The following is a 25032-nucleotide window of genomic DNA, read 5'->3' as shown; positions in this document are numbered from 1 at the left end:
ACCAAGCATCACAAAGACTGAAAGGTTTTTGTTACATAACTTTAATTCTGACATCATTTCAGTGTTGTATGCTTGTGCTGTCTCATATTTTGTCAGTTTGATACTGCAAATACAATTATACATTTTAAGGCACTGGATACATCTATCTAGTCATCATAAAACATTTGAACTATGCATCTTATTAGGAAGTGGATAAGAAGTAGATAACAAAATAAACACTCAGTATTGAATTGAAAAAAAAAAGGAATACTGAAAAAAAAATTCAGTTTGACATACAAACAGCATATATTAGTCCAGAAAACAATACAACTTTTTTAAAAAGGCAAAAAAATGAAGCTGTTTCGAAAGAGCAGAAATGCCATGCTTGAATATACTCTATGCTGAGTTGTTCATTTATACTATAGAAGATTAATATTTGCTCTATGTGAGTAGCAAAGTTTTGTTACATCAATACATGACTATCCTTTCATGTGCAGGACCAAAATGAATAATAAAGGCAAGGCTTGATTTGACCACAGGCTGGTAAAAAATAAATAAATCATAATTTCTTTGTGATTCTTTTCCTATTGTATTGAGTCTAATGTCAGAAAAGAATAAAGCTGATAGAAATAAATGTTGTCATTTAATATCTGCGGCTGTAGCCAGTTGAGGATGACGTGAAGGAAGAGGATGAGTAGTTGACACTGAAACCGGAGCCTGCGTCAAAACTGCCTCTCCTAGATCCTGATCGGGATCCTGTCCTTGAACCTGACCGTGAACCGTAAGCAGATCCAGAGCCACTGACATTGTAGGGACTGTAGAGGCCTTTGCTGGACTGCGAGGAAGCTTCCAGAAGCCTGAGACCTGATCCTTCTTCAATCATGCTTCTGTCCATGGCATCTTTAAATGATATTTTGAGTTTTGTTTTTGGACATGTTAGATATCTTGAATAGGTACTGACATCTCTTAGTTTTTGTGCTGTGCGGGCATCAATAGCGCCTTTCTTAATTGAATCATCCAGTGAGACTCTTCCCTCCACATCAGGCTCAATAAGTCCGCCAGTCAGATATTGTACCTCAAGGAAACGCTGCCCAGCCTCATAATACAACCAGCCCTTTTTTAAAGCTTGGGAGGCAGACATCCTGACTTTACTTCTGGGGTCTTCAAATCCATTAAATGCTTTTTGAGCCAGATTAAGACGGTCAACCATTATTTTGTCCACAAGACCTTTTTCTGCAGCATCACTGACTGAGAATCTCTCCCCACTTGAAGGGTCAATTATTCCGCCAGTACAGGCCTGTGCCTCCAACAATCTTTGTCCACTGATATTGTCTACCAAGTTTCTACGCATGGCCTCAGTGATCGATACCTTCTCCAATGTGTCTACATCCAATATTCCGGCAATAGGCCCAGTCTCCTCTGACGGGTCATTCCATATGACTGCAGGTGGTTTGATGGAAGGAATTGGGCTCATTGAAGAAGACACTTCGGAACAAGTGGTGGAACCGAAGGAAGATGATCGAGATCGGAACCCTCCCATATTTCCAGAAAGCATGTCTGCAAACTCTGTGATGGACAGGTTTCCAGCTCGATATGATTCGAGACAATTCTGGTCAATGAGGCCACGCGCAAGAGCATCATCAACATCATACTGTCTCCCCGACTTCCTGTCGATAATAAAAGATTTGACTGTTCCATCAGAAGATGTCATTGTAATTTCTTCCCATTCGCATTCTTGTTGAGCAAGCTCCAAGTAGGTCTGGTGGTCAATGAGTCCCTTCCTATACGCCTCATACACAGTCATTTCTTTGCCTGTCTCTGGGTCTACGATAACAATTCTGCGTTTTCGAATTGAGGATGTGGACGAGGTCTTTCTCTCCCGTTTCTTTTCTTTAAGTAGGAGGAGAACCAGTCCAGTGTCAGGATCAGTAATGCACCTCTCCATGAGCTGCAGGTAGGTTAAGTTTTCTTCAGTGTTGGGATCAAAGAAGCCTTTGGTGTCGTCAGATGGATCTGTCAGTATTTCATTCATTTCCTCGTCAAAGAAGCCACGTTCATAGGCCATCTCAACTGGCAAACGGTGACTTTCCTCTGGGTCAATAATTCCACCGGTGGCTATCTGAGCCTCCAGGAGACGGATCCCATGATCTTTCAGGATTAGTCCCTTTTTCATGGCCTGGAAAAGGGATATTGTCTTGCCTGAATATGGATCCCTATAACCTGTCACTGCACGCTCAGCCGAGAGAAGCTTGTCTTTAAATTCTGGCCCTACGATTCCCATTTTCACTGCTTCATTGACAGTCAGTTTGAGGTTTTTGATTGGGTCGATTACATACCCTGTGGCTGCCTGAGCCTCAAGAAGTTCAAAGGCAGTGCCTGGTCTGATCATGTTCTTCTTCATGGCTTGGTAGATTGACAGACGTTCCTTCGTGTTTTCTATGTATACACCAGCAATACAACTAGTGCCCTCAAGATACTTTGATAACCGATTACTGACCTCTTCTACTGAAATAAGACCCTCGTTCAGTTCAGTAGCAGTTTTCTGGTCAATGATTTGCGAAAGGAGCAACTCCTCCATTGTGATTTGTTTTCTCAGACCCTTGAACAGGAGCCTTTTGTCTCCTAGACAGAGAAGACGTAATCCGCCTTCTAGCTTGCATCTCTTCAGTAGCTGAGCATATGACAGTTGTTCATCGGTGACAGGGTCAATGAACCCTTTAACCTCATCTGTTAGTCTCTCATTGGTCTCCTTGTTGATATAACCTCTTTGCATCGCAATGTCTGCTGGTAGATGGAACTGGAATTCAGGATCAATGATGCCTCCAGTGGCAGACTGCGCCTCCAACATTGCCATCGCATAATCCTCTGGAACAAGATCTTTTTTCATTGCCTGGAAAAGAGATATGGCTTTTCCACTGTATGGATCCTTGTAACCTGTAACTGCTCTCTCGGCTGAAAGCAGTTTATCATGAATCTCAGGGCCAACCACACCCTTACGAACTGCTTCATTAACAGTGAGTCTCTCATTTTTGACAGGATCAACAATGTACCCTGTTGCTGCTTGCGCTTCCAAGAGGTTGAGAGCAATCTCAGGTTGAAGGAATCCTCTCTTCATTGCTTGGTATATGCTAATCTTGGAGCTTGAGTCAGTTGTGACTCCAGCAACACAGCCCGTTCCATATAAATACTGTTTCACACTTGTCAACTCCATTATGTCGCGAATATCTCTTTTCCCTTGTTTAAGTAGGTTGTATGTCTCCAAGTCAATAATGCGGGCATTGTACAGCTCCTCAATAGTAACTTGTCTCCGCATTGTCTTACATGACAGAGGATGCTCATTTCGGATGATCTCTCTCTGCTCCATGATCTCAATAATAATTATTATCATTCGCTCTTTGGTCATGTTGCCAGCACGATATTCATCCATAATCTTCTGCCTCTGCTGTTCTGGAATCAAATTTGAGTTCATGACATCCCAGAGGTTCATAGGTTTATCAGCAAGGCCCTCAATGGGAAGGTCAATTTGTGTTTTGGTCAGGTCACTTTGCGTTTGCTCCTCGGTGTAGAGGTATGTCTTCTCTACAACTGTGGGAGACTGAGGCTTTGAGAGTGGGAGGATGCACAGGCCTGTCTCTGGATCCCGTTTACACTTGTCTTGAAGCTGTCTATATGTAACATTGTCATCGGTCTCTGGGTCTGTAAAAACCTTGTTGTCATCAGAAGGCTGAGATAGAGTGTTGGCCACGTCCTCACTGAAAATGTTCTTCTCAAATGCAACATCCATTGGGACACGATGGCTGTTTACAGGGTCAATTATTCCTCCGGTGACCATTTGTGCCTCTAAGAATGGCATGGCTTGCTCTTTCAAGATTAGATCTTTTTGCATAGCTTCAAAGAGGGAGATTTTGTTGCCTGTAAATGGATCTTTATAGCCCGTAACAGCTTTTTCTGCAGAGAGTAATTTTTCATGCAGCTCAGGGCCAACGAGTCCTGATTTTACAGCTTCATCTACTGTCAAAAACTGTTTTTTAACCGGATCTACAATGAACCCTGTCGCTGCCTGAGCTTCTAGAAGAGACAGACCGGTGTTGTGTCTGATCACATTTTTCTTCATGGCCTGATATATGCTTGTTTTCTCTTTAGTGGGCTCCAAAAAGATGCCGGAAATGGCATCTGATCCCTGGAGGTATTTGCTGACTTTGGGATTCTCACTGACTTGTTTAGGTGTTGTTTTCTCTTGCTGAAGAAGAACGAAGGTTGGCTTGTCAATTATTTTGGACTCATACAGACAACCAGCAGGAACCGGTGATCTCAGACCCTGGAAGCTTAGTTTCTCTTGTTTCTTAGCCTCCTGTTCATCTACAATTGTGATGACAATCTTAATGAGCTTTTCAATGGTTATCTTCCCGGATCTAAATTGTCTAAGGAGGTCAAGTCTCTGTTCCTCAGTTAGATATCCAGAATTGATAAGATCCCAAATGGTCATTTTCCTGCCCTTGAATGGTCCGGATTCAAGCTCAACAGTTGCCTGATTCATGGCTTCTTTTGTCTGGGCTTCGGTAAGCGTTGGTTCTTCTTTTGCGTTGATTGCTTCATCTGTGAGCAACATCAGCTTTAGACCGGTTTTCTCATCAGTTACACATCTCTGGAAGAGCTCCGCATATGTGACTTTTTCCTTTGTGTTTGGGTCAAAGAAACACTTAATTTCGTCAGTTGGATGGTTTAGAACCTCCTTCATTTCATCGTCAAAATATTTTCTTTTGCAGGCAACATCATGGGGAATGCGATGGCTCTTGACCGGATCAATGATGCCACCAGTTGTCATTTGTGCGTCAAGCAGCCTAATTCCTTGCTCTTTCGGAATGAGATCTTTTTTCATTGCTTGAAACAGAGACACAGTCTTTCCAGTGTACGGGTCTTTGTAACCTGTCACTGCTCTCTCTGCACTTAAGAGCTTTTCATGCAGTTCAGGGCCAACTAAACCGGCTTTGACGGCTTCATCAACGGTGTACTTCTGATTTTCTAAAGGGTCAACCACATAGCCTGTTCCTGCTTGAGCTTCAAGCATATTCAATGCAGGACCAGCTCTCATGATGTCCTTCTTCATGGCCTTATAGAAAGACATTGTCTCTTTTGATGACTCGGTCACTACACCTGCAATGCAGTTTGTGCCCTTCAGGGCTTTGTGGACGGGTGGCATTTCAGAGACCTCTTTGATCGTTTTATTACCCTTTTGCAGTTTGTTGTACAGGTCTTTATCAATAATTTTGGATTCAAGGAGCTCAGAGGCAGGAACGGGTGCTCGAAGACCACTAAAGTTAATCTCATTCTTTTTCTCTTTCTCTTCTGCCACGGTAATTACAATCTTGATTATTTTTTCGATTGTGATCTTCCCGGTTTTGTACTGACGGAGAAGGTCTTTCTTTTGGTCTTCGGTGAAGTACTCAGAATTGATTATTTCCCAAATGGTCACAGTCTTTCCCTTGAATCTTCCAAACGGAACAGATACTGTTGTTTTGCTGAACACATCCTTGGTCTCTTCCTCGGTGTATATACTGGAGCATTGAGCCGCTTTATCTGTGATTGGCAAAAGCAGCATGCCGGTGTCAGGGTAGATGGAACATCGCATCATTAATTCAGAATATGTCAATGGTTCCTGGGTGCTGGGATCAAAGTAACCCTTTTCATCATCTGAGGGATTTTCCATACATTTGTTCATTTCCACATCATATAGTCCCTGTTTATAGGCCACTTCATTGGGTACACGGTGACTATTGACGGGGTCAATAATGCCCCCTGTTGCAAGTTGAGCCTCAAGGACTCTGATGGCGTGATCATGTTCTATCAGACCCTTCTTCATAGCTTCAAAGACCGATATCTTGCCACCAGTATATGGGTCCTTGTAACCAATAACTGCCCTCTCAGCTAAAAGCATTTTATTATGCAGCTCTGGGCCAATCAAGCCTTCCTTGACAGCTTCATTAACAGAATATTTCTGATTCTTAATGGGATCTAGCATGTAACCAGTTGCCGCCTGAGCTTCAAGAAGAATCATGGCTGTGCCTGGAGTAATCTTCTTTTCTTTGGATGCTTGGTAGATGGATGTTATTTTATTAGATGGTGTCAAAATACCAGCAATGCTGTTCTTTCCTTTGAGAATGGTTTTGAGATGTTCTGTGTCACCAAGCTCTTGAACTGTAGTTTTACCGTTTTGAAGCCTATCGAAATCTTTCTTTGATAAAAGACCTAAGTCTTGAAGTCTGTTTGCCGGGACCTTTTCACGAATACCATCAAAAGATAAAGGATCTGCTTTCTTTACGTTACTATCTACTGCGTCAGTGGGACTTTGTCCATTAAGAACATTGACCACTGCAGTGACTGGCACGTTTGCCGTCTCCATCTGCTGCAGTTTCTCGCGCAGTTTCTGGTTCTCTTCTTCCAGCATTTTTTCTTGCTCCAATCTTTTCTTTTCCAGTTCCTGCATTTCCTTTTGCTTGTTAAGCATCTCCTTTTCAGCCTCTTTCTGTTTATTAAGCGCTGCATCCATGGTGGCTTGCAGTTTCTTCTTCTCCTCCTCCATCTGCAGTCTCTGGCGGTCCTGTTCATCTTTGAAAGCTTGGGCCTTTTTGACTTCCTCTTCAAACTGGCTCTCCAATCTCTTTTTCTCATCTTCAATGAGCTTCTCCTTCTTCAACAGCATTTCTTTTTCTGTAAGGAATGTTTGCTGGAGCAATATCTTCTCATGCTCAATTTGTTTCTGTTGGGCATCAGCCATCTGGCAGAAAAATATAGAAAACACAAAGTAAGTACAGGTTTAAGTGGTATATATAAATTTTTCACACCGAATGTTTTTCCACACCCAACTTGCTTGACAAGTCATACAGTGCAATCTGCTTATGCATACTAAATTATTCATACAATTATGTGATTCTGTTTGTTGTTTTTGGATAACAAATTCAAATCTGAGTTGTTCAAAATAATCAACTAATTAAATTAATTTAATTAATTAAACTTATTTAAGTAAAAATAAGTTGCACAATTTTATTTTTCTCATTTTTAAGACATGTTTTTTTTTTCCTGTGTTATTTACCATAAACAAAAGCTGTCGGAATTGCATGTTATTATATATGTTCTAATTTTAGTTTTTAGTTGAATGGCCTAATTCCGGACTTAGTAACGACATTCCATCAATGCTATTAGGCAGTTCATTTTAAATTATTTGTATGTTACAGCAAATTATTATTATTTTTAAATAAATGAAACATAAAATGAAGCATTCTCGAGACATTCCATGGCATGAAGCATTCAGGGAGGGACGTGCATGAGCACAGTGCACTGTAAAAAAAATAAGATTTAAGTTATTCTTAAGATAAGATACATGGTTAGTACAATCAAAGAAAAGGGATAGAGGAAACTGAAAGAAAGATTTTGGTTAGTTGACAGTAGTTGACAATGGCATACACTACTCGTTATGCCATCTTTACACAATACCTCTTTAGACATATTTTGAAGTTCTTCAGCCTCTTTTTTCAGTCTAGCCTTCTCGTTCTCGAGCTCTGCGATAGATTTGCGCAAGTCATCTGCCTCTTTGCTGGTGTTCAGTCTTTCAAATTCCAGTTTTTCAACAGTAGTCATTTTTTCTTTGGTGGCAATTTCAGTCTCATGAAGACGGGACGCGATTGCATCAGCTTGTTTTTTGAATTTCTTAGCTTCTTCTTCAGCTTTGGCCTGGGCTTCACTGAGCTGAGAAACTTGGAGTTTAAGTTTTTCGGCCTCTGCTACGATCTCCAGTTGCCTTTTTCTTTCTGCTTCAAGTGACTTCTGGTATTCCTCGGTTTCCTCATCCAGACGCTGTTGCATGAGTTGTTTGTCCTCGAGCAGCTTCTGTGTTTGCTCTTCGGCCAGGTCCTTCTGCCTTTGAAGCATTTCCGCCTCAGCTCGAAATTTGGACGCTTCCTGTATGGCCAGCATTTTCTCTTTGAGCATTTTGTCTGCAAGAGCGCGTTGCTGACTCAAGTCATCTTCGGCAATCTGTCTCAAGCGAGCGGCCTCTTGGGCTTCGACACTTAGTCTGGCGGCATCTTCAGCAAGCTTTTTCATATTTTCAGCTTCCTCCGCAAGGAATTTTTGAGTGTTGTCTTTGTCTCTTTTAATGAGGCGCTGATTTTCCTCCTCGATTCTCATTTTGAGCTTGAGCAGCTCTTCCATTTGAACTTTGACTTTGAACAGTTCATCTTCTACCTGCGCCCTTTGTTTGACCGCATCTTCAACCTCATCCTTCAAACGCTGGAGCTCCTCATCAAGCAGAGATTTTTGATTATCAGTCTCACTAAGCTTAAGTTTAACCTTGGTGAGCTCCTGTTCTACTTGGAACTTCTGTTTCAGCGTTTGCTCTGCCAGTTTTTTGTGTTTTGCCATTTCAGCATCGGCTTGTTGCTTCTGTTTCAGTGCTGCTGCTTCAGCTTGGGCGAGTTTAGCGGCTTCAAATTCAGCCTCCTTCCGAAGCCTCTCCGCATCCTCTTGGGCTTTGGCTTGGTTGGTGGCTTCTAACTCAGCTGCCATTTTCTGGCGCTCCGCTTCCTCTGCCTGCTGTCGGAGGAGTGCCGCTTCCCGTTCCGCCTTCTCCTTTGCGGCCTCAGCCTGCTTGGCAAGCATCTTGGCTTTCTCATATTCTTCCTTAAGCTTTTTTTGCATGATGCTGTCCTCTTTCTGTTGAGCGAGAACACTCTGGGCTTGCTGTTCAGCTGCACTGCACTTCAGGGCGGCTTGTTGGGCTGCTACAACCTGTTTTTCCGCTTCTTTGTCGGCTTCTTCTTTTTGCTTCCTGGCTTCGTCCGCCTTCTTTTTCAGACGCTCAAGTTCGTCCTGAGCGGCCTTGCGTTGTCGAGCTGCATCTTCCTCTGCAGCGGTGATCTTCTTGACTTTCTCCTCAGCTTCCCTCCTCTTTTTCTCCTCCTCGAGGGCGAGCTTCCTCAGCTTTTCAGCTTCCTCCTCTGCTTTGAGTCTGCTTTGTTGAGTTTCCTCCGCAATATTTTTAAGCTTGTTCAGTTCGAGTTCCAGATCTAGTTTTCCAGAGGAAGCTTTCTCAAAGTTGAGCTTGAGGATTCTGATCTCTTCTTCAACAACTCGCCTCTGTTTGAGCGTGTCATCCACTATCGCTTTTTGTCTTTCCATTTCGTCCTCTGATGATTTTTTTAGTAGGAGGATCTTCTCCTCGATAGCTAGTTTGTGTTGATTGGCTTGGTCTTCCAACGCCTTCCTCTGGTACGCTTCATCTTCAGCTTGTCTCCGCAGTCTCTCGTTTTCTGCTTCTTTCTCTTTCAGAGCGATTTCAGCTTCAGTTTTTAAACGAGTGGCTTCGCTGATAGCGGCAAGCTTCTCTTTAAGGATCCGCTCTGCTTCTGCTCTCTGACGAGCGGCTTCTTCCTCAGCAATTTGCCGTTGATGCTTCGCCTCCTCCGCAATGCCTCTTAGCTTGCCTGCCTCCTCGGCGAGGTCCCTCATCTTGGCCGCCTCCGCCTCAAGAAGCTGTTTGCTCTTCTCGGTGTTGGACATGGTCTCCTTTTCAGCCTTGGACTTCAGCTGAATCAGTAGATCCATTTCACTTCTCACCTTGGTTAGTTCATCCTCGAGCTGTTTTCTTTGTTGTTGAGCTGCGACAACTTCGTTCTTGAGACGGTAAAGCTCATCTTCTAGCAGGGACCTCTGCTGTTCTGCATTGTCAAAATCTGCCCTGAGGCGAATCAGTTCCTGTTCTGCGGCGAGCTTCTGCTCAGCAGTGCTCTCTGCCATCTTCCTCTGCCTCTCAAGTTCTTTTTCTGCCATGTCTCGCTGTTTCAAGGCGGACTCTTCAGCTTTGGATCTTTTTCTAGCCTCCCGCTCTGCCTCCTCCTTTTGTTTTTCGGCTTCTTCTTGCGCAAGGTTCTTTTTGTGAGCTTCTTCCTCAGCCTGGAGCCTTAGACGCAACGCCTCGTTGGCTTTTTGCCTCCATTTCTCAAGTTCCTTTTCTGCATCTTCCCTGGCCAGTTCTGCGTCTTCGTGTTGTTTCTTCAGACGTGCAGCTTCTTGTTGCAATTGAAGGACAGTGCCATGCTCGTGTTTCAGGGATTCTTCCAGCTTTGAGGTCTTTTCCACGAAGGAAGTGTGCTTGCTGTGGAGCTCAGCGGCAGCACTCTTCTGTGCTGCCTCATGAGCAACCTTGATTTGTCTTTCCTTTTCAATCTCAGCTTGCTTCACTTGTCTTTCCGCCTCCTCCGCCTGCATCTTAAACATCTCAAGGTCATCCAGCGCTTTTTGCTTTTGACGTGCAGCTTCCTTCTCTGCTTCGTATTTGAATTTGAGTTCCTCCTCAGCCATGCGCTTCTTTTGGCTCTCTTCATGGACTTGTTTGCGTAGCTTTTCAGCCTCATCTTGGGCTGCCTTCCTAAGTTTCTCAGCTTCAGCTGCTCTGTCACGAAGTTGCTGTAGCTCAGATTCTGCGGTAGATTTTTGTCTGACTGTTGTCTCAAGTTGAATCCGAATGAGGCGGATTTCCTCTTCAATCTTTGTTCGGCTTTGTAGAGCATCATCCACTTGTTGACTTTTGTCTTTGATCTGCTGCTCTGAAAGGTTTTTGAGCTCATGGAGTTCCAGCTGGATATTGTGCTTTTGCTTTTCTGCATCTACAGCAGCAATTTCTCTCCTGCTAACTTCTTCCTGCATTTTAAGCTTCAACTCGTGTGCCTCTTTTTCTGCCTTGGCAATGGCCTTTGCATGAGCTTCAGCTATCTGCTTCTGTTTGTCTAACTCAGCCTGCATCTCAGCCATTTTTTTCTGTTCTTCTGCTTTGAGTTTCTCTGCAGCTTTCTGCATTAGTGGAAGCAAATGGTAAAGAAAAGATTATAATTAAGCATGACACGTTATAGGCGACACTGTACATTCGCCAGCTCAAACGGCGTGGATTAAAATTGTAATTACAATGGTAATCACAACATAATCACACTGGAATAAGAGCAACGCAATGTACAGCATTACCAGTGCAATGTTAATATTAAGTTAGCTTAAAGATCGAGTTAAAGATCAACGTCAGATACAAAATAGGTTCACATTCAAGTGATGTTAAATTCACGATGCAATGCAAAGAATATACGACAAGGCAATTCATGAAAAATGGATGATGGTATGAGTTAATGGATGGAATAAATTCACAGCAAGAAAATCACATTGCATGCGACTGTGATTGGGATTCAAATGCTCAAAATCTGACTGTTTTTATTATTGAAATATAGTAGTATTGTTGTATGATATTTAAATGCATGTTAATGTACTTATTAGGGATGTTCTGATCATGCTGCCGATACCGATCCTGATCATCCATGATCCTACACGATATCAACACCAATACCGATCGCATAGAAGAACTGTAAATGTTTAAATGTACTCCTGACTGTACTACTATATTAGGAGTCACCAGTTTTTTCTCATGAGAGCTACATTTACAAAATGAAGAGGTACTCATTTTTGTAAAATGTATTTTCATAGCTTATGTCAAGCCAAACAAAGCCAGTATGCTTGTTTTACTAATCGTCAGACGGGATCGGCATTATAAAGCAAGTATCGGCTAATATCAATACCATGCTTTTTCACCAAGATCGGCCGATACTGATCGGTGGCAGATTGATCGGCACACTCCTAGTATTTATGTATAAAATCCTAAACAGTTCGTTGTTGGGGCACATTTTTTTCAATTAGGGTTCTTTAAATCACCATAAACCACCATTGAATAGAGAGGGACGGATGTGCAAACTGCAAGATGAAATACCCAGAAAATGTGTTAGGAAACCATTGAAAAGGAATTCCGTAAATTTAAAGTCCACTCAAACCTGAGACTGACAAAGAGTAACAGTGCTGATATAAAAGGATTTTAAATTGAATCGTTTCCAATTTTTTATCTATTATAGTCACCAAAGATTTTGAAAAACCTCTAAACCATATAGTGAAAAACAAAGGCAACAAATAACCTTCACCACTAAACAATTTACCTTTTTAATGCTCAGACAAGTTCAAGCAACCATCATGGCAAACCATTGGCAAGCAGTTAAGAGAAGCAAACAAACACACAAATTGTTAGGGGTAGAAAAGAAGGTAAAACTGTGTTGCTTTGGGATGCACCTAGGATACTGTAATAAGACAGAGGTATAGTTTTGGAAAGTGACCAGAGATATAAGAAAGGAAATAAAACATGTAGTGAAAGAAAGAACCCCTTTCCCCAAATCTGCAACGGGACACAATTATATGAAAGAAATTAACAAAACAAACCAGTATCTTGTAGTTTTAGATGCTGTGAACTCAGGAAACTACATACTGTAAATACATTTGGATACATTTCAACAACTGCTGCTCTTTTTTGATCAAAGATGTCAGCAGTTGGTGTAAATATAATAATATATGTGTTGGTTGTTTTGTCGATTAGTTTGTTGGTTAGCTTATTGTTAGCCTTTAGTTTGTTTGGGAACCCCGCCCATAAGTCACGCACCTCCTCGTTCTCCAGGCGTTGCTGTGCATCGGTGATGAACTTGATGTATTGACTAGTCAGAGTCATCAGCTCACTGTAGCGGGTCCTCAATGTTACATACTGGTGTGAAAATAAGAGTATCACAGGTAAGAAGATCATCTTTATGTCAGTCGTTGATAAATGTGTTGGACGAGCCAATAGAATATGGATTTGAAGAAATATACCTCCTGAATAATGTTATCAGAAGCAGAATCCAGTTTGCTTTTTTTCAAAGGAGAAGCAAGTGGCTCCACTTGTGCTTTATAGGCAACCAACTGGAGTTCGTAGTCCTATGGGGGGGGATATGTCATATAATAAGTACACAAATCAACAGCCATTCTTCAATGCTAAAAGACAAGCACTCGAGTTGTCTAAGCTCACCTTGATGGTATCGATGTATGCTTTGGCATATTTCTGACACTCGTCAACTTTGCCTTTGTTCTTCTCAATCTCCTCCAGTAATTTCTGTTTTAAGATAAAACAAGAAGTGACTGACTTGTTTTATGTGAAGACAACACACGAGTTAGTGGTGAAGTTAAACTACACCACTGACCTTCTCCAGCGCCAGTTGCTCCTTAAGTGTTTTGCTGTCCGTGATGGGCACAGTCTGGATCCTTTCTTGTCTTTGCTTGGCATCCGCTATCCAAGTGATGAGCCAATCATAACTCTCCCGGTAGTAACCCAACTGGCGACCAAGCTGCTCCAGCTCTCTCTGGCGGAGGTCAATCTGCGTGAACACGGCCTTCCACCGGTCCTGAACACTGGACTGGAGCTGGTGGTAGTGGTCCAGCTCAGCATCCCGCTCACTGTGGACGCGGCTCATCTTGTCACTGACTGCAGAGGCTTTCTTGAGTTCTTCTTCAAGGGAATCAAACACGGGCTGTTCAGCCTCTGCCTCTGCTCTCATTTTCTGCAGGCAAAAGGAGAATGACGGCTGAAAGACGACATTTGGGTGGATAACTAAAGCTTGCTGCTGCCAGAACGGTGGGGACAGTGGGGCCAGGCAAAATGTGTAAACCAAGATGGTAGAATCGTTGCGATGACTTGCAAAGTCTCATATCTTAGTTGCAAAATGTAACCATTTAATTTAAATTTTTTCATACACTGATTACCTTAAGTTTTGCACGGTATGTCTCGACTGCCTGGATGTCACTGGGCACAGTGTGGACTTCACGAAGGCAATCCTCATACTGCTTAAGGACACCTTCTGCACCCTGAGTATTACGGATGACCATTTCCACAGTCTTCAGCCTGGGGTAAGAGACAATAAATCAATCGAGCGCACACTACCATGCAAGCAGCTCGCACTGAGCCATTTCTCATAATGCCACCTAATGTGGGAATAAGGTCTCACTTTTCTAGGTAAATGGAGGAGAGCATGTGCGTGTGATCCATTTTCTGCACAGTAAGGTCAAGCTCAGAACGCAGCACAGGTGTAGAAGGAGACTCCTGTGGGGATTTCAAAATGTCTTGTGCCCTCACAGACACCTTATCAAGGTCCTTCTTGAGGCCATCAAGCTCCACCTGCACTTTCTGTAAAATAGATACCTGCATTAGTTAAAATGCATATACATGCATATATAAGGAGATTAGTCCCTGCTGCTCTTATGTACACTGGAATGCATTTAATCATAGGCAGTATCAACTACCTGGGTGCATCATACCTTCTGGTTTACCGTCTTCTGAACACATTCTTTCAGTGGTTCCTTTTCTACTGGTTTGCGTATGCGAGCCACAGTCTGGGCCTCACAGTCCTCGATTCGCAGTCGCAAGTCCTTGAGATCAGTGATGTAGTTCTTACACAGAGTCTCATTTTGTTGACCTAGGACGCAGAATTTATTTTCATTTGTTAATTTATTCAGTCACAAATAGATGGTAATAAGAGCTGATATAGTTCTTGGCTACAACATGAGGAACAGCCACCACAATCTAATGAGACTCCCACACCAAGCTAGCTAATAATAACAATATGTTAATATATAGTATTTGTTGAAATATGCCTCATTAGATTATGCAGGCTTACAAGCATATGGCTCGTTTCACATCAGTACACACTATTACTAAGTGACTGAATACTTTGTGCATACTTTCCACCATGCAGTCATCATCTACATCTACTTGAAAAATAACATCTCGCGTGTGTTCCAATGTTCGGAAGCGTGTGCACATTTCGTATATACTCACCTTTAACAACCGTCCTGAAATATTAATTAACAACATAACATACACCGTGTGATCTAAGCTTATCGTCATGGCATTTCTCCCTTTGATGTCTGATCTCCTGTCTGTTAAAAAAAGAGATATTTCAAAGTTTTTACCTTTCTCCATGGAGCGGAGCAGGCTGTCAAAATGCTGGGTGGACTTGGTGTAGTCTTCCTGCACTTGTGCGTGGTCATCAGGTCCAAAGAGCTCAGAGTCCTTGCTGTCACGCATGTAGTCCTGGTAGTGGAGTTCTAGATTCCTCATCATTTGTCTATATTCATCTGGTTTCATCGATTTTAACTGGAAAGGACAAAGGACAAGAAAGATATGACACATTAAAACTCACTGATACAATACAAGACACAAATAGTCCAATATAAATTATGACTGATACTATCAGAAACAATGTAATCAATGTTATTACTCTGCAAGTGTACAAAAAACTTTTAAAAATCAGCAAGCAGGTCTGGAGACAAGATTAAGACTTCCATCAACACGTACCGTGGTAATATTCCAGGAGCGAATCTGTGCAAAGTCCCTCATCAGGTATTGCCAAGAGAGCAGACTCTTCATGTTGATATACAACATCTGCCACATGGACACCATCTTCTGCTGATCTGTATCCAGACTGGAAATCGGAGACATTTAAGAAAATGGAGGACATGGTCTGGGTGATAATTTAGCTTTACTGTGTTTCTCACCTGGACACACTGTCCATGGCGTCCTTGTTGACGGGAGGTACTAAGAAGCAAACAGAGGGCACAACTGCCTCGTGTCCAGAACGACTCAACACCTTCCATTTGTAAGGCTGGGAATTGTTGAGGAGTGCACACTCATCTCCTTTATGAACGGTAATCTGTGAAAGAATCCACCATTTAACGACTCTTTTGGTGTTCAAATGGATTATTTGACATCAGGCAAGTGATCCAACCTCCTGCTGTTTGAAGTCACAGACAGCTTGAATGGGGAGTTTGCCTTTAATGGACGTGGTAGGGTTGCGTGGTTTCAGCTGGATGATGGAGCGAGCTCTCTTGGTCAGGCCGTTCACGTGAGTTTTGAATTCATTCAGCTGTTCTCTCTCCTCCTACGGACACAAATGTCAATTCGATTACAACAAGCGTGCACATTCAGATATTTGTCAGCCTTCATTCCTCACCACAGCATCTTGCAGCAGATCCTCCAGGCGTGTTGCTGTGGTGGAGCGATCGCAACTGTATTTCTTATTCATGGTCTCTTTCAGTTTCTTCATCTTGTCCTGAGCTTCTTTTACATCAGCAAAGAACTATACGATAGAAGACAAAGTAAGTTATACATGATTAATGATTACTTTTTTGAAGTGTTACACTTTTAAATACTTCCAAAATATTTTTTCTCCTTCAATAACAAAATGGCATTAACTCATTGTGCTCACATGCTATATGACGCTACGTCTCACCGTTCACACAACATGTATATACAATTATAATTTAGAGGAATGAATAATAATTAATTCCTCTAAATAATAATAATATGGATAATATTATTAATAATATGAATAATAATATGAATAATAATTTCCTTACCTGATAGTAAGCTGTGTTCTCTTTAAGATGGGCCTCAATACAGCAGCACAGCTGCAGGATCCAGCTCCACTGTGTCTGCAGGGCAGCTGTGAAGGCCTGATAGACAACATACAGATATGGAGATAGTAAGTTTGCGAATATAAAAAATCAAACATTCGAAATGTATTATTTTCTGTCAAATATGTATAAATATTGTTTGTAATCACCTCCACCGTCCTCTTTCCAGGATGGCCATTCTTGACAAGTTTGTCTCCTGTAGTCTGAATATCATTGACCTTTTTCTCCCTTTGCTCCAACTCTCGCATGAGAGCCTAAAATATATACATAAATGGTAGGAAAAATAAGAAGTTGTATACCGTAAATATATTGCATGCATTGTGCAGAGATGCATCTCAAACCAACAATCTCCAGAGCTTAACACAAGAGCACTAAAGGGGAAGTTCCACTTCCAATACAAACCGAATAGTTGTCTTTCTTGGCGGTCATGTTGCTGTTCCTATCACTCCAGTCAAAGTTGACTTCCTCCTCCTCTTTGTCATTCAACCACATGAGCTCCTTGGTGGCGGCGCTGACAAATGCATGCAGTGAATCCAAGTTTCTTAAACGGGACTTTGAGGAATTCTGTGGGTGAAAAAGTGTGAAGTTTGTCTAAATATGCTCTTAAAATCTTACACCAGGCCGTGTACATTCAGTTATTAATCATTTAGGATATTTACCAGTAGTTTGCCATACTGAAGGTCCAGTTTACCCAGGTATTCTCTGTAAGTGCCTTTACTTGCAGGGGATAACTGACTCTGAAAAATAGTAGATTTGAAATAGATACTGAGCATCTTGCTTAATTAGATGTATGCCTAAATGGGGGTAAAAAAAGAGAAATCCTAAAATGACTACCTCATCAGCCTTTGCACGTTCAATCTTTGACCTGAAGTCCTCCACGGTCTGATGCAGGCCTCGGTGGCTGCCTAACTGTGACTCTACAGAAGGTAGATCGGATCCCCATTCGCCTTCATCGATACGCCGCTGGTTCTCCTCCACCCAGGCCAGAAGATCTTGGACATAGCGCAAGGTCACGTCATCCAACTCAGGCCGTGCCTTCATGGTAGTCTTCAGGGTCGTTTGGGTCATGGCGACCTGGGCAGTCTTCAGACGCAGGTTATAATCACTGCGCAAGTTGACCAGGCGCTCGTGAAGGCAGTAAACCCTGTAGATGAAGAGGGATGTAGATGGTCATTTGAAGTACTTCATGATGAAATGAGTTGGATTCTTCCTGCACCCACCTGCGATACATCTGTTCAGCCTGTGGGTGGCGCCCGTCCTTGAGGGTTTGTACATCGTTGAAGAGCAAACGAACTACATTGTCGGCTCTGTCCAGCTCACGCTCGACTTCTGCTGTGTGCTGGGCTGGCTTGCCGGCATTCAGTAGACGCATGTCCTAAAGGGACAAAAGCTAATTAAAATGCCATTCTCATGTCTACAAGACCTACCGGCAGTGTGACTCACCGTCTGCAGCAGGGTTTCTAGGTGGTTGAGGTTCTCATCATACCGCCCTGACTCCATCTGGACTTTGCTGAAGATCCTATGTAGTCTCTCTTGTCTGAAAAAACAAAAACAAAAAACACAAACTTTAGAATAAATAAGGAATCTTTGCAGTACAGTACTCTATATTCTATAGTGATCATTCTACCAAAAGACATATTTTGTAATAAAATATGTATTATGCAATGATATTACACTGACAAAAGCAAACCTGAATCCAACTCAATTCCTATACTTACAGAAACCAGTGTCGCAGTAAGTATTCCAGTTTATAGGAGTCACTCACACATTACATTATCATAACTATTCAGATTTACATTTGACCCAAATGTTTCATCAAAATGTACATGTTATTAAATATCTGCCAATTAACCTCTCCAACTCAGTCCTCAGCAGTCGCTCTCTCTCTAGCATAGCCACATGGAGTCGACCCCATTCTTTCTCCACATCAATAGGATGGTAGCCTGGTGGGACCTTCACCTGACCAGCATGAACTGCACTCTGTGAGAAAACGGTAGTACGAGGTATTAGTCATTGCTAAGTACAGGACAAAATAAAATGCAAAGAATTAAAAAAAAAGCGTGAAGCTTGCCTCAAAGGACTGGTAGATGTGTGCCGAGCGGTTCTTATCAGATTCTTTCACCGGGAGCTCTGTCTCTTTGAACTTCAAGAACTGCCGCCAAAGAAGCTGGGGGGAGGATAATCAGTTAGCGATTTTCTTTAACAATTCAATTTCATGCTTTAACATGTTTTTTTTCATAGACAAAGGGAATATAAATACATTCAAAATAAATCAACAAGCAAACAATGACAAAAAACAACAATACAATAAGAAAAACAATAAAAAGGAGAAATGAATATGATGAATAATGAATATTATATAGTGTGTCCGTGAATCGCAAGTGCATGCCGTGTATGACACCCGACTCACCTCTGTCTCCTCATAGCTGGCTGGGAACTTCCTCTCCTCGAAGACCATGACATGGTGGCGGGTCCACTGGAGCAGAAGAGTCACCAACTCATAGTACTCCTGCCAGCGCAGCTCCAATTCCTGTCGCCAACACAGCAAAACAGACAGCAACAACAGTTTAACAACAAGAAGACAGGGGCGCTCTTCTTCTCCTGCGTGTCCACTTTCAATCGCTCACACACCGCAGTAAACTCAATTAGGCGCCAAGAACAATCCAGGTATTGTGTGGCGAGGGAAACTGGGAAGGGGTTTTCATGATGGGAGCAGCGATGGTGGAAAGTTTGAGACGAGAAAAGCGATATAACAATGTAAACGGAGTCTGGATTCATTTTCTTGTTTCCAAGTTAGGCTTCAGGATTCATTCTTAATCTGGTCAAATGGAGCAAATGTGTAATCAGTTTTTGTCTTCATAACATGTCTGTGACATGTCACAGCACACACGCCCCCCTCTACATGTCACGATTGGGCTCCATCCATCCATTTTTTTCCCGCTTATCCACTTCTGGGTCATGACGGCAGCAGTCTCAGTGGAAATCCAGACTTCCTTGTCTCCAGTCACCTCTTCCAGTTCCACCGGGAGGAAACATAATCCCTCCTTGGGGCCTTCTCGCTGCTGGGCATGCCTTAGCATTGCCTTAGCATTGCCTTAGCATGGGCATTTCAACCGGCAGTCACTCCAGAGACCCAAATATTTGAACAAAACTAATCAAAAAGTCCTTTTTCCATAATATAACATATGTTCTTCAGTACGTTTTACTCACATTAACTCGCATACTGTCTTGCGCAGCAGCCCGAGGCATGACATCGTACAGCGACGACACATAAGTGATGATGGATTTCTCATCTGGGTGTTGAACATCAACATCTGAAAGAACAAAGTCAAATTGCATCATGCGTTCCATGCAGCACAATAAGGACTACAAAATAAATGCATTCACAGGAATTTACATAATCAATGCATAACGTGTATTGTGTTAAAAAATGCGTCGTCTGTTGCAAAAAACATTACGTTCAACCAATGATAATTTAAAAACACCAACCTCATGATATGACACTTCCACACCATGTAACTCACATCTAATTCAGGACCAATTATATAAGGGACTAGTACTAATCACAAAATAAACTAGTACCTTCTGGGTCTAAAAGACGTGTTACACCCAGGTCTTTCTCAGCCACGTAGAAGGCCTGTTCGAGGTTCTGGAGATTGCTTTGTTGATACACTTTTCCCATGTCAATGAGCCTGGGACTAGGAGAAAAAAATAATAATCAGAGGTGAACTACAGTATGTATTTGTGTTTTCATACAAAGACAGGGAAATTCACTTGTTGTGCACAATAATACAGGAGTACCTAAAAATATAGTAACCATCAAATATAGTAACACCCCATCATTTTTTCACAACTGTAAATTACATTTGTGGTGCTCAAAATGCTTTGGAAGACTTGCTATCGTACAAATAATTAACATGCTTGTCAGTCCCGGAATGGTGTGTACTAAATTTAATGCTGATTCTTAAACTTTCAAGTCAATCCAATAGGTTGTGGGTTTAACAACAGTGACACCATGTGGCGTACTTTGTCTGAAAAATACTAGGACAGACAACTATTTTCATCATTTTGTGTATTCAGCAGTAGAAGAGTGACAGCACGGAGTGTGTGATGTTTTTCTTATGACAATATAAATTATGACAAATCATGATTATCACACTTTTAATTGCTGGACTTGTTTAAAAGTCATCAAAACGTATGTAAAGTTATGTAATAATCATACCCAAGTTATGTCAAAGCCTAAGGTAACATACTGAGCAGGTTTCAGCAAGCAATATCAGGTAATTAATGGCTGCAATGACAAGCTTCCACCTGAAAGTACTGACAGCAATAAACTGAGTCGACTCACTAGTGCTTATGTATGACAGCGTTGAAGAGTTTCCCGTCTCTCCAGCTGGTGGTGAAGTTGTCACAGCGGAGGCCTTGGTAGCCATCAGTCATCCTCTGAGACCAGAGCAGCAGCTTCTCCTTGGCTGTCATGTCCTCGGATTGGCCATTGACCTGAATGTCGGAGATCTGAAGCAGTATAGACGAATGGTGTGGTTACACACGGATATAATGAACCGTGGAAACAATATGGAGTAAAGTGGAAAATATCAGTCATTAGTGGAAACCAAAAGATTGAAAATAATCATACAGGAAACCCCAGTAGAGAAAAACGTTGATTATTATTATAATAAAAAGATGATGATTATTATTATTATTATTAAAGATTATCAATATTGAGAAAATGGATGTACACCATATGCAGTGTATACAGTATGATTAATTGTTATGTAATTTCATATGGAATATCATTCATAACAGTATTTTGTCTAGAAATATTGGAGATGAGGCCTTTAATTGCCTCCCTATGCAAAGTATATACATGTATGTTATGTAAGGCTTCTTCCCATGATACTGATACCGTGCTTTTTCACTGATATGGGCCGATAGCAATCGATCACCCCTGATGTCTGCTCTAAAAATGTGCAAATCCACTAATTATTCTGATAACTAAAGACATGCCTGTCTTTGCTTTTGGCATAAACAACATGATGAAGACACCCATGTTGAATTTACGGCATGTGGTCAGACACACCCTCACCTCAAGAGTCAGACATAGTGACTCGTATACTCACATACTCTCTAACGCGGTGTTAGTGTGTTATATTGGCCTTTTGGATGATTGTTAGAATTTAACATGAAGATGTATTCTTTGCAAGTAGTGTGGCAGGGTACTGTCCATTCTGATTGGTACCAAAGAGTTTGGAAGAGGGAGCCAGGAGGTGCAGATCCCAGAGATGCAGGGCGACAGCGATAATATAATAAAACACAACACTGACAGCGGAGGAGACCTGGAAGTGGAGGATGATGGTCCATATTAACCCCAGGGTCAGCTTGGGGTTCCCATCTGCAATGTCATCGTTTCGGATGTTAACCAATTTGACCTAGAAGAAAACAAAATTGGAGTGTGATCGTTGCATATATTTGTGGTAAGGGTTTTCACATTTTACATAAAATATACTTTACCTGCCGGTGCTTGAGGAAGTCCAGTGCTATTTGTACATTCTGCAATTTGTGGAATCTCATACGACCTTTCTCTCTGGGCTAATGGGGCCAAAAAATGATCATATCAGAATGTTAACAGATGGATAAATTAAAAATAAAAAAAATAACACAAAATAAAAATAACACATTGTTCAAAAAACAACAACAACAAATTAAAGTAGGAAAATACAGTCAGCAATGACATCAGTTGGGGTTCCATTCAATTTAGGTTTAAGATTCATGAAAAAGACAAAGAAAACGACAGAATTTTATGAACCCACTCACCAACTGAACCCTTGTGACCATGTTTCTCTCCCTCAGCTAGCCCCAAGAGGAGCAATGCATAGAAACAGTGTGAAAACCAGATGGCAAAGATCAGTACACACACAGGAAGGTTAAGCCGAGGCAAAGAGGAGGTGAAGGAAAGAACAGAGATTAGGAACAAAATCAGGCAGGAGTTCATTAACACACACACACAAAGGTCAAAGTTGAGTTTATATGTTAAATAAACAAAGTTAGTCAAAGTGCATAAATAACTCAGCATTGAAACAACAATAGCATTTGCACCAGCGTTTAGGGCCAATTTGTAGCTTGATATTTCTGACACATGCCGGATTACTGACCAGTGTTTCTCCAGAGAGGACCTCCAGCAATGAGATCAGGTTATGTCCATCTCGAAGGTCCTCATACAGGTCAGATACATGACGCTGGGCCTGCCAGAAGAAAAGACAAACAACCCATTAGGAACAGAACGGAAACAGATGAAGATATTGTTTGTTTGACACTAAAAACTGTCATCAGGTATTTAAGGATTGTGTGTTTCATCGAATATTAATAAATCTGCAAACAGCATTAGAGTTCAGCACTGATGTGTTGGATAGAAATATTATTGATTTCAAGAATTAACTGATGTCATTGCCATCTTTGTCAACAATCAATCAAGACGTTAAATGTACATTTTTCCCTTTCATATATATATGCATTTTTTATTATTTTTTGCATGTAAAACTATACTTTTAAAATTATTTAAAAATATTTGGGGTGTGCATTAAAAATACATAATAAAACTTAATTTGTATTAGACTATGTTTCAATTTGAGTCTGACCTTCTGGAACATATTACTGACGCTAACCAAGATTCCACTGTCTATATATAATTTTTTACAACTCCCACTCTCCAGCAGTGCAATTCTACACAGGTCAGGAATTCATAGCCGTAAGCAATAAAGCCCAAGCCCTCCTCAAAATGCAATATTAAAAGTGAGACATCAGTGAGTTCATCTGGGTGAACCAGATGCAAAAGAGTCAGCAGTCACACAAATGCCTGTTCCAACACGACACTGGCACTTTTGTGGTGGTTTATTGAGTGAGGGGTGAAGGTGCAGTAGGATTTAATTTCTCTGTTGCAGTAGACAAGTGTGAAGGTGAGCAACACTGCAGGAAAACAAACTTTTAAATGTAAGCGGAGAGTGTTGTAGGTAAATAGGGGGATGATCACAATACACATACAGTGCTTGCCACTCTTGCAATCCTTTACGAGATCATGCTTGTACCTACCTCGGCTCTCCAGGGCTAAAGGGAGGAATTGCAGTAGATGAGTAATGCATAAGAATGAATAAAAACAGGCAGAATAAAATGGAAAGTAAGACCAACGTGCAGCATAATAAATATAAAGATTTGGTTGTATTCAAAATAAGAGAAGGAGATAAGAATGTAGATTTGATATACACTCTTTATCGCCACTTAAGACATTATTATAGTATTGTTTGGGCTTGAGAAAAAGAAGACTCAGCCCCCAAATGGAATGAAACAAAATTACCTTTACAAGTTTGGACAGGGATTGATTCATGTTGGCAAGAATCAAAAGAAACCTGTACACCAGGAGCATATCATTGTTGCTTTTTGGTGGAGCGGGCCAACACTGCTGTATGAAATGGATGTCTTATATACAGTAGGTTGTACTGTAATTTTAGTGTCCTCTTAGATTATATTCACACTGTTTTAAGCGCATTGTATGTCAATTTTAGGGATGCTATGCAAAGTTTAAACTTTTGTTTTCTTTCATGATGATGCTACTGAGTTGATGTTGCATATCAGTACTGTATAGCGTGCAGGCATAAATGCTCTTGATGTGAAAGCCCATCACCTAAGACAACTATCAGGCCTTCAATTGAAGTATGTATACGTATATTCAGCCTACTGTATGTCAATGAAGCAAAGCACAGTGTTTGGCATTAAGTCAAAATTACATTATGTAATCCTACACAATCTGTTTTATTTAATTACCCGCTGATAGTCATGACATTCTGTGTTATCCAACCCAAAAAGATTTACTGAGCATCTCTGATAGCTTTGATAACTCATCCTTACCACACCCAAAATATATGGCATGTCTCGGTCAACCCCACCATGGAACTAGCACCATAAATCACATTGTCAGTTTGACCTTTGCACAGCATTCCACACAGTTAACACGTTCAACCAATGTGTGAGCCATTTTTCATCCATAGGTGGAAATTTAGTCCTTAATCCAAGTCTGTTGACCATGCTTATGTAATACTAGTAAAAAATAGTAAAATAAACACCAGGATAGACCAAATTATGATTGTGATGTTATGAATGGGAAAGAGATAGTTGTTGAAATTAGTTGGAACCAAAAACAACAATACTACTTAAAATGATAGTACGGATTGTTTTACATTAATTTGTATGACATCACCATCAGTAGTGGGGTGCATAATCAGTGATTTCCACCCTACTTCCGGTCGAATTTTGGTGATGAGGAACATAGTTCAGGTTAGTTGGTGGGGTCACTTAAGAAGAGTTTGGTTCTCAGAACAATATGCGCTCAAAAGAGTAATACAAAAATCACAAAAATGCCTCCTCAAAAACATTCTAACGGTGTTACTTCTGTCGTATCATTGCACGCTGTGTTTCGCAGTGTTTACATGCACATTTTGTTATATTTGTAATTGTTTTCAAACTTATCCATTCATACATTATATTACTTCACATTGCTTTTACTTTTTTTTTTTAAATCTCATTTTTAAAAGGTGTTGCTTTTATTTTGCACCATGATCAATAATGTGTCGCGGTAAACCTGTATCTCTTTCTGTATGAGCTGGGCAGGAATGCAGTTAGCAACCCAAAACCAGGGCAGTCTGCAAGTGT

At 41.3% G+C, this 25032-nt stretch overlaps 1 protein-coding gene across 1 annotated transcript in view; it reads right to left on the bottom strand.

Annotated features, from left to right (window-relative positions):
* Positions 1 to 25032, bottom strand: part of LOC131105714 (plectin-like) — a 66649-nt gene that overhangs the window by 23984 nt on the left and 17633 nt on the right. The window contains exons 3-32 of the mRNA XM_078790521.1: positions 22485 to 22574; positions 21844 to 21921; positions 21669 to 21761; positions 20681 to 20847; positions 19915 to 20030; positions 19543 to 19646; positions 18743 to 18862; positions 18404 to 18499; positions 18185 to 18312; positions 17776 to 17869; positions 17553 to 17707; positions 17167 to 17476; positions 16992 to 17069; positions 16735 to 16896; positions 16482 to 16586; positions 16276 to 16371; positions 15870 to 15995; positions 15645 to 15797; positions 15415 to 15569; positions 15215 to 15341; positions 14830 to 15013; positions 14176 to 14333; positions 13866 to 14044; positions 13624 to 13762; positions 13065 to 13421; positions 12893 to 12976; positions 12697 to 12801; positions 12494 to 12592; positions 7471 to 10824; positions 626 to 6754 (exon numbers count right to left, since the gene is read on the bottom strand). Of these exons, the coding sequence (XP_078646647.1) occupies positions 626 to 6754; positions 7471 to 10824; positions 12494 to 12592; positions 12697 to 12801; positions 12893 to 12976; positions 13065 to 13421; positions 13624 to 13762; positions 13866 to 14044; positions 14176 to 14333; positions 14830 to 15013; positions 15215 to 15341; positions 15415 to 15569; positions 15645 to 15797; positions 15870 to 15995; positions 16276 to 16371; positions 16482 to 16586; positions 16735 to 16896; positions 16992 to 17069; positions 17167 to 17476; positions 17553 to 17707; positions 17776 to 17869; positions 18185 to 18312; positions 18404 to 18499; positions 18743 to 18862; positions 19543 to 19646; positions 19915 to 20030; positions 20681 to 20847; positions 21669 to 21761; positions 21844 to 21921; positions 22485 to 22574 (13341 nt within the window). The remainder of the gene's footprint in view (positions 1 to 625; positions 6755 to 7470; positions 10825 to 12493; positions 12593 to 12696; positions 12802 to 12892; positions 12977 to 13064; positions 13422 to 13623; positions 13763 to 13865; positions 14045 to 14175; positions 14334 to 14829; positions 15014 to 15214; positions 15342 to 15414; positions 15570 to 15644; positions 15798 to 15869; positions 15996 to 16275; positions 16372 to 16481; positions 16587 to 16734; positions 16897 to 16991; positions 17070 to 17166; positions 17477 to 17552; positions 17708 to 17775; positions 17870 to 18184; positions 18313 to 18403; positions 18500 to 18742; positions 18863 to 19542; positions 19647 to 19914; positions 20031 to 20680; positions 20848 to 21668; positions 21762 to 21843; positions 21922 to 22484; positions 22575 to 25032) is intronic.

This window comes from Doryrhamphus excisus, linkage group LG5 (genome assembly GCF_037039965.1).
Source record: "Doryrhamphus excisus strain RoL-2023G ecotype Guam linkage group LG5, RoL_Dexc_Guam_v1.1, whole genome shotgun sequence".
NCBI classification, from domain to species: domain Eukaryota; kingdom Metazoa; phylum Chordata; class Actinopteri; order Syngnathiformes; family Syngnathidae; genus Doryrhamphus; species Doryrhamphus excisus.
The sequence above is the reverse complement of the archived record's forward strand: the minus strand, read 5'-3'. Positions and strand labels throughout refer to the sequence as shown.